This window comes from Equus quagga, chromosome 10, assembly GCF_021613505.1.
Source record: "Equus quagga isolate Etosha38 chromosome 10, UCLA_HA_Equagga_1.0, whole genome shotgun sequence".
Taxonomy (NCBI): domain Eukaryota; kingdom Metazoa; phylum Chordata; class Mammalia; order Perissodactyla; family Equidae; genus Equus; species Equus quagga.
Window position 1 is genome coordinate 103,940,293 of NC_060276.1, and position 12,258 is coordinate 103,952,550.

At 37.6% G+C, this 12,258-nt stretch overlaps 1 protein-coding gene across 4 annotated transcripts in view; it reads right to left on the bottom strand.

Moving 5' to 3' along the window:
• Window positions 1-6,363: 6,363 nt before the first annotated feature.
• ZFX (zinc finger protein X-linked) overlaps window positions 6,364-12,258 on the bottom strand; it is a 51,346-nt gene continuing 45,451 nt past the window's right edge. For 3 of the 4 annotated variants that reach the window (XM_046673434.1, XM_046673432.1, XM_046673435.1), the window contains 3 exons: window positions 11,756-11,908; window positions 11,083-11,223; window positions 6,364-10,375 (listed from right to left, as the gene is read on the bottom strand). In XM_046673434.1, coding sequence (XP_046529390.1) covers window positions 9,192-10,375; window positions 11,083-11,223; window positions 11,756-11,908 — 1,478 coding nt within the window. In that variant the 3' untranslated portion in view covers window positions 6,364-9,191. The remainder of the gene's footprint in view (window positions 10,376-11,082; window positions 11,224-11,755; window positions 11,909-12,258) is intronic. The other variant, XM_046673436.1, reaches the window with a different exon arrangement.

Below are 12,258 nucleotides of genomic sequence, written 5' to 3' on the forward strand. Positions count from 1 at the left end.
CCTGAGGGGTTTGGAATATTACTGATGCCTGAGCGCCACTCCCAGAAATTCTCATTCAATTGGTCTGGGGTGTGGCCCGGGCACTGGGAAGTTCAAAGACTGCCCCACATGATTCTGATGTTCGACCAAAATTGAGAAGCACTGAATTCTTAGAGGGCTTGGGCCATGTGGTCCGTGGACCAGCAGCATCAGCATCTCCAGGGAGCTTGCAAGAAACGCAGAATCACAGGCCCCACCCTTGGCCCATGGCATCAAAATGAGCATTTTCACAACATCCCCCAGGTGATGTGTATGCACATTAATATATGAGAAGTACTGATCGAGAGAAAATGGGCAATTCCAAGGGAAATATAGATACCAAAATTTACTTAAGAAGAAAAGCTGATGGACCAATTAATGTAGAAGAGATCAGAAAAGTAAAGACTTACCATTTATAGAGAGGCATCAGACCCAAATACTTTCACAACTGAGTTTTATCAAATCCTTAAAAATCAGATAGTGCCTCTGGCTTTTAAACCATTCCAGATTATAGAAAAGTTTCCAGGTTTATCATATGGAGCTAACGTTACACCAATATCTAAACCTGATGACAACAGTACAAAACAAGAAAACACCAGAATTACGAACATATGTACAAAAATTCTAAATAAAATACTAGCCAATTTAGGCAACAGTGTATTTAAAGAACAATAAAAATTGCCTAAGTAGGGTATTTTTATCCTAGAAAGGTGAGTATGGCTTAACTTTAGAAAATCTATCAGTGTAATTCAATATACTTCATTACATCAACAAATAAAAAGAGGAAATCAAGTAATTATATCAATAGGTGGCTAAAAGACATTTGATAATATTTTCATTCCTAATAAAATCTCTAAGTAAAATAATGGAAGGATACTAACCTTGGTAAACACTATTTTCCAAAATCAACGTTATGCTAAGTGGTTAAATACTGAAGTCCTGCCATTAAAGGCAGGAGTACACAGAAATGCCTGCCAGAATATATATTATTCAGCATTGTTTTAGAAGTTCTAGCTAACATATGATGCAAAAAGGAAATAATTGGCATCTTTTTGCAATATGACTGCACACAGAAATTCAAAAGATTACTAAAGCACAATTAGAATTGGGAAGTTAATGTGGTATAGTAGCTGGGTCCATGAAAAACATACAAAAATCAATAGCTTTTCTCTAAATACTAGCAGTATCTAGGTAGCTAAAAAATTATAATGTACTTATGAAAAGTATAGGACCTATATGAAGAAAGCAATAAAATTTTATTAAAGAATGTAAAACAAGACTAAAATAAATAGAGGAACATGGATGTGAAGACAATATGATAAAAATACCAGGCTCAATTTAATATTAAAAATTCATGCAATTTGAATAAAAAGTCCCAATAAATCTAAGGGAAACTGGGTAAAATGATCTTAATGTTTCTATGGAAGAATAAATGTCAAGAAAACTATGAAGAAGGAAAGGACTTGCCTTCTAGGTATTAGAGTTGACCACAGGGACTGTGAGTAAAACAATATGGCATCAGCAAAAGAACAGCAAATAGATTAGTAACACAGAATAGACTTCAGAAATAAACCCAAGGATCTATGAACTTAACAGGTAACAAGGCGTCATTTCAGTTCACGGGGTACAGGACGACCAGCTTAATAAACAGCACTGTAATAACTGGCTCTCTAACCAAGAGCAAGGAGAAATAAGACCCCTACCAAACAACATATACCCAAATAATTTTAATTGTATAAAAATCCAAATAAAATTAGAACAGTAAAAATATCAGAAGAAAAGCTAGGCATATATTTGTAGAACCTTGGGGTAGAAAAGACCTTTTTATAAGTAGGACAAGAAACTCCAGGAATCATAAAGAGAAAAAAATAAACATATTTGATTACACAAACATTAAAGATTTTTGTATATATAAACAATAACAAGATAAACCATAGACTAGAAAAATGTGCAGCAAATGTAGTAGAAAGCTAATAGGCCAAATATACAAAAGACTAAATAGAAAATGGGGCACGGGATTTGAACAGGTGATTCATCAAAGAGAAAACTCAAAGGGCTGCTAGGCATACGAAGGTATTACTTAACTCCACTAGGAGTCAGGTCAAGGCAGATTAAAACAATGATAGCGGGTCAGCCTGGTGGCACAGTGGTTAAGTTGGCACATTCCGCTTCTTGGTGGCCCAGGGTTCGCTGGGTTCCCGGGTGCAGACATGGCACCGCATGACAAGCCATGCTGTGGTAGGCGTCCCATGCATAAAGTAGAGGAAGATGGACACGGATGTTAGCTCAGGGCCAGGCTTCCTCAGCAAAAAGAGGAGGATTGGCAGCAGTTAGCTCAGGGGTAATCTTCCTCAAAAAAAACCAAACAAACAATGAGGGCATGTATAGATTCTTTTACCTGTGATATTGACTCTAGCACCCACTGTTTGTAAGAATGAGGGGAATGGGCCCTCCCCTATGTTGCTGTGACAGTGTGAATTGCTACAACCCTGAAAACCTCACCATCCAACAAATATTTCTTTAGCACCTGCTGTGCACCATGTTGTTGTAGGTGAACAGCAATGAACACACCATAAACATCCCTGCACTCCTAGAATTTACATCCTAACAAAAACTAATTTGCAATTATCTAGTCACATTTTTTTAAATAGCATATATCCTTTCACTTGGCAATCACATTTTGGGGGAGTCCAACTTATAGAAATCGAAGCACAAGTATGTAAGGATGATATGCACAAGGATAGTTATTCCAGCATTCTCGTAGTGGCAGAAATCTGGAAACAACACAAATGTCTATCAAAGGGGAATGGTTGACTAAATTATGGGGAGTCCAATCTCTGGAAAGATATTTAGCTATCACAGAGAATGAGATAGATCTCAGTCCACTGTCCCAGAGGGATGGATGTGATATATTAAGTGACTCGCACCGATATCTAACCTCATTTTGGTCAAACAATTTGAAATCTCGCCACATCTCCTCTTGCTCTCTGCACGACCCTACCTCTGTATAGGTTTGTATGAGCACGGAGGGAAGGCGCACAGTCTGTTAACTAGGATTACCTCAAGGAAACTGGCTTGGAGGAAGTGTGGGGGTGAGATCATTGTCTTTATACTTATTTTGTGTTGTACAACATTTGTTACAATAACGCGTATTTTTGCAATTGAAAAATCTAATAAAACTCAGTAAAGATATTTTTAAAGGGTAATAAAATTCTGGGTAATGGGATTGAGGGGGGAAAGCATTTTACTTTCTTCTCTGTACCATTCTGAATTTTCCATATTCTAAAAAGAATGTGCATTAAAAACTTTGTAAAGGCAACCAATAGATACGGAAATACTTGATGTTCGAAAAGAAAATCACTGAACATAGAATAGAATCGAGCTGTAGTCACAAGACAGATAAAAGATTTACGTGTATGGACTAAGACCGGAAAAGCACAAAAATGAACACCACTAATAAACCAAGTGGCATTGTGGGTGATCATTTTTCCAAATTTTGTCATGAAAACAGGGAATAAACGTAACTTGCAAGGTTTCCATCTTTGTATAGTAAGTATATTTGCTCTTTAAAAGTTCTTTTTCTGAAGAAAAATTAAAGCATACTGCCCTGGGAGAAACGGGGACTAAACCATTGGAAGTCTGTCACAACCACCACTTAAAAGGGGCAGTAAAAGTCAATACAGGAAAACGGACACGAATATGCAAGGCTAAAGGCAAAAGCCTCACACTTTGCTAGTGGGATATGCTAGAGGGCAACCCAGAATTGGACTAACCCTTAGGATGTTATGAGAACGGCCTAAGGGGACTCTTCTCTGCCCTCCGGGAGTCCCAGCCCGGGAGGGCTAGGGCGGACGCCGCAGCGGTTCTCTCCCACTTGCTTCTCCCACTTGCTCCGCATCTGTGGTAGGAGCCCGGGCGGTCTTTCTATAGCTCACGGAGGGTAAGGCGGGTGCCACAGCTTCGAGTGGCCGGCTGCATCGGTCAAGGCCTAGATTGGGAGAAAGAGATTCAGCCTCTGGGTCTCCCAGTCCAGACTCACTAGATGAAGTCACACACACCACTGGTGGTTTCCTGTGTCTATTCTCAATGTGGTTAGAACCCAGAGAGGAGGATGGGTGTCATCAGAACCTCCCAAACCCCAACAGACAGCTCTGCAATACCTCCCCTTATTTCAAAGCAGCTCAGGCCAAAGGAAATGGGTTCCGCATTTAAAGCCAAACCTAAGCATGAAGGAAAAGCAGAAACTGGCCTCTCGGAGAGCAAAAGAACATGGGTCTAGTTATTCTATTTTTGTCAATGTGTTTAGATATTTCTGTGGTAATTCACATCATGAATGCATAAATGCCTTATCTCAAATTCCTAAGCAGGTTTTCCGTAGCAAAGTATTCTAGAGGCTTTAAAATATCAGCAGGTCACAATGCCAAATCCTTTGTGTTCACCAATACCAGCAATACAAGTAACATGAGAGACCAAGCGAATAGGAAAAACCAAGTAAAGGAAAATAATTCTTGAATTTTACCTCGAACTTGGTAGACTAAGAATATCCATCTCAGAGGTCATGAAAATGATTTTAAAGTCCGAGCAGGTGCAGACGTCATACCTATACGCAACAGCAATACGTCACCAGTGTTAGCAGGGGTCGCATCACTTCCAGCTCATACCGTGTCAGGGATGTATTATCTGTGTGATTTAAGCGCCCTCATTTGTGTGTGTGTGTGTGCCTTGTCTAGAGCCAACACTCCACTAGGGTAACTTAAAACAAAATAGGAATTTATTTACAATAGCAAAGATGTCAAAAATAACAGGAGTAATATATAACAAATCCAAGAAGTATTTTATGAAAAAGGCAAACAATATATACACAAAAGATAAAACAAAATCCAAAAGGGCAAACTTAATTTTGACCTTATCTAAACAGCTGAAGAATGTGGCAAAATGGTTTCTCAGATACGAATTACTTAAGTAACGCTGGACCAATTAATTACACATACACACGCACGCATACATACTTTTCAGCCCTTCTCTTTCACTTGCTCAATCTTCCTCTGAATTCTATTTACCTTTGAGGAATGTAACTTAGGGGAGGCCATGCAAGATTTCGGAAGTACACGCTACTTACATGTGCACCAAAGGATATACTTACTGACTGGCAGGCTCCCATTTTCAAAGGGGTCAACTGAGGGTAGAGCCCCATTTCATCTTCACTGCTTATTTCTGGGGTTTTGTGTGTGTGTGTGATTTTCTTGTCTACCACACAAAATGTTGCACCAGTAATCTTTTAAGTTCCTCGAGTGCTCTAAAACAGTGTTTCCCAAATGTGAGCATGCACCAGAATCATTGGAGGACATGCTAAGGCACAGATCACTGGGTCCCACCCCCAGTTTCCGGATTCAGTGAGTCTGGGGCAGGGCTGAGAATCTGCATCTTCAACCAAGTCCCAGGTGATCGTGATGCTGCCGCTGCTGCCTAGCCACTTTGAAAGAAAACCACTGCTCTCAAGCATCACCCCCCTACGATTTAGACTGGTTAAGCTTTTCCTTACGTGAATCGTAGAATTTGTGAGAAATAAAGGAAGTTATTAATACTGAGATTCCCAGAGAACAGAGCAGTACATTATCTGACTGGTTAGGATCACAAACTGGTAAGATGTTATGTCAGGCATTATATTACAACTAAGTTTTTCATGCTATGGTTTTGTCTGATTTATGGCTCTGGACAGTGATGTTCACCATGTTCTCTTGACGGTTTACCTCAAGTTTTGATTATTTACTATTCCAACTATTAGGCAAACACTTGTTCTGACATAGTTGAATTTAACTGCAGGATCTCATCTTTAAAAACCAAAGGTGGCTCAAACCCATCCTGTTATTCTCTTTTGACCCCTGATAACTTTACCTAACTTCTGATGTTTATCATGACACTGACTATTCTCTGGTATGTTAGTGCCCACTAAAGCCCTTCAAACTGGGCACAAAGGCATAACTCCAGGGCAGGGCTTCTGCTGTGGAAGTGGGGACATCTCGCACTGATTAAACGTGCTGTAGATCGATACTGAAATGAACTTAAGTGCTCTCAAAAACCACTTTAGGCGTGGGAATTTTATCTCAGGGAAACTGGAGATGCTAATAAAACAAATCCTTTATGAAGATAAAAGAAAAAAATAAATTTCAAGGACATGCTCATCAAAGGACTCACCAATCACCTCAATTTCTCTGAAATATTACTTGCAAATTCACAGGGCTGAAATATTATCAGTATTTGCATCCAAGTCACAAAATTCAAAGCAATCAAGCATTTTGCATTCCACTGCTGCATAAAAGGAATTAAGAAATGGGGAAATAAAAATACACTGCTTTTGATGTTTATTAGGTTTACAAAAACTGTACATTTTTTTCTTAAGAAAAAGCATTAACTTAGTACTGGTATCAAATAGACTAAACATTCATTAACAGGAAAATATTCTGATTTTTATTTTTGCACGTTATTCTCAAGTACACAATTACAATAATGTCACACATCCCTATATGATTTTCTTTTTATGTATTTTACTTTTTTTACAAAGTGTACAGAGGGAGGGACATACAATATTTAATAGGATATTTCTACAGAACAATAACTTATATTATGTCCTTGTAAAAATCTGTACCTCTTTAAAACATTTAACTGAAACATCCATTTTTTTAGCTTTGCTAATCAAAATTGTTTTAAGAATTAAAACTAGGTTGTAACTAATGTCAGTACATAACAGTGACTACAATTTCATTTTCTCTTTATACAGACAAATACATTTTATCATATTCACTTGACCAAACCCTTAAATACCTTTTAAAGGTTTCAATATTGTGCTTTAAAAAGAAAAGAACTGTGTATGATTCCAGACTATGTAAGAGAAATATAAAGTGTGTAAAGTGTTGTGTTCTTTATCTTTCAGTTTATTTAAAAAAATATAGTTAAATGACCAATTATTTATATTTTCTGTATTAATTTTACAAGACGTTTTAAAATTAATAAATTTCCACTTTCATTTAAGTGTATTACCTCATTTCTGGGAAAAATAAAAAGGAAGGGAGATTTTAAAGGTTCTCACAAAAAAACAGACAGAGCTTTCAAAGAATAGTACTGCAGGGCAATGAATCACGTAACTGTAAGTTACTTAAAAAAAAAAAGCCATGTTATGGGGGCCAAGAGGGCACAGGAGTTCCCACTGGGATAAATCGATGCCTTGGCTTTGACTGGCATTCAGGTTGGAGCCCATACCAGCCTAAAGCACTTGATTTAGAACTGGACTAAATCACCTAGCACTTCACAGGCTTGCCAAACACCAAATATTTAGATCTCTAACTCTATAAATATCAGCCTTCAATATAAGTATCAATGGCAAAAAGAAGGATGAAAGGTAAAAACCTAACAGCATGAAGAGGCTAGAGTACCATAATGAAGTGGCAAGGCAGCTAACAAGTAGAAAGGAAAGTCCTAAATCGCCCACAGTGTGCCAGATACTCATGTGCCGATAGCCAATTTAAGGGACCCCCAAAACTGTTTTCTGTTCTCCAAGATTCATCTTAACATAAATAAATTCTAAATAACAAGAGCTCGTTTTATGAATTTATGAGCCTGATTCAGAACTGTTTGTTAAAAAATGTCAACTCTCAAAGAAAAAACTGTAAAAAGACTTGGTGACATTCCAAATAAGGCCTCAGATTTTCCTCATGCACTTAAAACACACCTTTATCTTCTAATCAAAGCCAACTTGAGTGTTTTTTAAAGTTTGCTAACTGTAACTAAGAAATAATAGAGCAGGCTGAACTTGCCAAGTGTGTCATAATTAGCACCCATTCTCTGGTACATGAAGCCATCGCTTCCTTAGTCCCCCTCACTTGGTGACACAGAGTTCCCTCATGGGCTTCTGAGAGAGAAGTGAGGGAGTTACGTCTGGATACTCACTAGCTTTTCAGAAAAATATAAAGGCATGGAGCTGAAGTTGTATGAAAACATCCTATCTAGAAACATCTTAACTTCTATTTTTCCATTACCAAAGATATTTAAAAGAAAATACCTTTATTCTTTAAAAATACTAGTGTCCTTATTTTCCTTCTAATTCTTCACCTGAGTAGTCTCTCTGAAGAGCATGACTTAGAAAATGCTCTCTCATGCATCCCTGCATCTTTCATGTTATTGTAAATTTAATACTTTTCATTATAGATTTTAAACAACTACTACTTGGGGTTGTGTGTATAAATATGTAAATAAGCAATACACACAGATACATGTTATATATATGTGCATATATATAATTCAGGGTACATTTACATATATAAAGTTGCAAAAGATCCTATGAGCCACGAATTACCTCTAGGTGATTCCAAAATGCAGTCCTCAATAAGTCTCATTTGTAGTACACAACCATTCCAAGACAAGGCAGCACAGACAGAATAATCAAAATACAACAGGATCAAGCAAAATTTTTCAATAAAGTTTTCTAAAAGTTTGCTATGCTGACAAAAGATGTAAATACTCCAAAGAAAGCCCCCCAAAAAGTGTATTTTGTCTGCTCAACAAAATGAAAAGTAAACATGAACCCAGCCACTGCTCTTTACTCAGTGATGCCAGGGACGCAAAAGCTCAAATGGAAACTGTCATTGTCATGTGGTCTGAAAATGTAAGCAAGACGAGTAAATGATTTCCATGTTAGGATAATTAGACCTGACCGTAAAATCTCCCATTTATGTTAGTAGATGTCTCTGACAATTTTATTGTGAGAAATTTATGGGGGGGAAAAATGAGTCAACACGAATACTTTTGGAGTTACCAATCTAAAGTTACCTTATGTTAAATGGTCTTAGAAGAGTACCATCAAGGTAAGCAAGGTAAATATTTAAATAAATATAAAACTTCTAAGATAGAAAAATTCCATATAGAATCAGGGATTACTTTATTAAAAGCAACTTGCTTGTTGCTGCTCTTCCCCATTTATTAAACAAACTGAATAGAATTCAGAACACACTATTGAACAAAATGTAAAAAAAAAAAAAAAAGGTCAACTAGAAGCAATAATTCTATTTGTACACAGCATAAATCAATATACAGTATTGTATGTGAACGAGACTGGTTGGCTTTAAAATGAATTTTCTGTTTTAAGGCCAACATCTCTACAAATGTCTGCAGAAGTATTGTTAGGGCAGGCCAACTTCTTTATGATGTCGCATTATGTGCTGGTTCTTTTCTGAAGGCCTTCGGAACCCTTTCTTGCAGTACTCACAACGGTGAGGATAGTCTTTCGTATGAATGGAAATGACGTGCCGTTTAAAGCCTGAGGCGTCTGTAGTGCTATACTCACAGTACTCACACTGATACACTTTCCGGCCACTGTGTGTCTTCATATGCTTTTTAAGCTCATTCTGTTGCCTAAATCCCTTTCGACATCTCTTACACCTAAACGGAAGATCTTTTGTGTGAACTGAGAGAATATGGCGACTTAGAACAAATGGATCTGCAATCTTAAAGTCACAATGTCTACACTGGTGCATTTTTTTACCCTTGTGGGCAGCCACATGTTTCTTGAGTTCCGAAGGCCTGTGAAAGCCTTTATCACACATGTCACACTTATGGGGGTAGTCCTTTGTGTGAACTGAAATTATGTGTCGTTTCAAATCACTTGAGTTCGAACTCTTGTGGTCGCAATGCAAACACTGGTGTGTTTTGCTTTCTTGGTGGATAAGAGCATGTTGCTGCACCTCTTTGGTATCTGAGAAAGTCAGAAGACAGATGTCACACTTGAATGGCATCTCTTTACTATGCTTAGTTTTTACATGCGTTTTCAAGTTAGAAGAGTCTGCAGACCTATATTCGCAGTACTGGCATTGGTACGGCTTCTCCCCAGTGTGGATTCGCATGTGCTTTTTGAGCTCTGACGGGTGCCGAAAACCTTTACCGCATTCCACGCAAATATGAGGGAAGTTCTTGCTGTGGACTGCCAAAAGGTGGCGATTCAATAACCCTTGTTCAGCTGTCTCATATTCACAGAATTTACACTTGTGCATTTTGTTGGCTCCTTTTTCCTTATGCACCATTTTGTGAGTAAACAAAGCCCCAGCATGAGAGAAATGCTTCCCACACTCATCACACTCGATGGCCTTCTCTGCCTTGCTGGTCAGCTTGTGGCTCTCCAGGTGGTTGTGTAAACTTATCTTCTTGTTGGTGGTGTAGTCACAGTCAGTACAGCGGTACTTCTTCTTGGTAAGGTGTTCAGGATGGTTTTTCATGTGCCTTTTCAAAAAACCTCTCGATTTAAACTTTTTCCCACAAATCATACAAGGATAGACAGTTAAGGGATGTCCATCAGGGCCAATAATTATTGCTAAGAAAGGAAAAGAAAGGAGCATGAGTGATCAAATCAAGTTCTGTTTTGGTTTCTTCAAGAATTTAAAGTGTGTGTTCTGGACATTACTGAGCAAGTACTCCTAAGTTAGGCTATTTGCTACTTAACATTCCTTTTACCATTTTTCAACATAAGAGAAATAGCAACCTCATCATAAAGAGAACTTCGTCTGGAAACTTTATTCATAGTTTTGTGATCACAATTTCTGCTTTGGTTATTCCAAAAACCATAATTTATGTCAATTTACAGTAAAGCTTAAATTTTAATATGCAAATCAGTATACAAGAATAGACAGGAATATGTCACATGAACTGAAATACTTGTCCTGCTGCTCTGTAAATTATGCCTGCTTTATGCTGACATAATCAGATTCTTAAATATATGATTTAGTTTAAAAAAGTTAATATTGCAACATATTTGAGGGATTTCTTTTCATTTCCACATAAAAATCACCTGAATTTTGAATTTTTTTCATCCATGTTTGATCCATTTCCTGTTTCTTTTTATCCAAGGAAATCATTCATGAATATCACTGAATTCTTAAAATTATATTTTCAAATTCAATACACAAAAGCTACACGTGGTCTAGCAGCTAAAATGCCATCCCAACACCTCTGTGGATACATACTAGAGTTTCATCTGAGAGCTCGAAAAGCACGCTGCGCTGTGGACTCGTGCGCCCTCACCTGTTTGGTACTGCCTGGAATCAGGTCTTCTCCTTTTCTTTGGTTTTTGTTTAGCCAGTCTGCCGAGCCCAGCAGACTCATCTATGTGCAAGAGGGCACTTGCAGTGCCATTCCGGTTTTCAATTCCATCAGAATTATTACCTAACAATGCGCATTAAAAAACAAAATTATACAGTATTATAAATTATAATGAATTAGGGATTGTTTACTAACTATAACAACGAAAAGTAAGCCATGATACTCATGAATGACAGAAATTCCCCATTCTAGGTAATGGGTTTATGACATTTATTATAGCATGACTGTAGGAAATGCCTAGCTTCCAAATCTAAAAAACACATGTCAGCGTTTTGCCCCATGGACTCCCTTGTTGTTTCCCAAAATTGTAAAGTCCTGGGCCAGATATAATCAAGATGAAAAGTTTCAGCTTGAAAGCCTGTGTACTTCTTGCAGTACTTCCTTCTACGTAATAAACACATGAAGGAAATTCCTGTTAAAAATAAAGACAAAAAGTAGACTTTATAATCTTCCTCTACTCTTGTTCAAATCAAATAACCCTTCCAGGGTTACTGGTATTTCAGATTTCTTAAACCTAAGACCACAGAAACTGTTTTCCTATCATGAATTCATGATCAAGAACCAACTCAATCCTAAGAGCTGCTCTGTGACTCACCGTAAGCGGCTGCCCATGCTATTGGCATGAAGGTCTTGATTTCATTGTCATCGATTTGCTGTTCATGCACGGCAGCAGCTGCTGCTGCTGCAGCAGCATCCTCCTCTCCTACAATCACTTCCATATAAACTTCATCAGCAATCTCAGCAACGTCTAGGTAGAAAATTACATAAATTTTTGTGACTAGGTTTATAGAGATCACAGGAAAGATATTTTCATTTGAATTCAGTTAATAAACAAGTAGAAAGAAGGTTCAAATATTATATACCTAGAACACAGCTTTCACGCAGTAAGCGTTCAATAAATATTTGTTGAATGAATCATTTCTTGGCTTTCACCATAATTTGTTTCTAAAACAACATTCTAAGCATACATAACGGGTCACTGGGAATATCCCAGCATAATCATCTCTACAATAACGCTACTTGTTTCCCTCAAATACTGGCCATATTAAAAAAAAAAAAAAGCTAAAGGAACATAAAATTTTCTCCCACAAAAAGGCC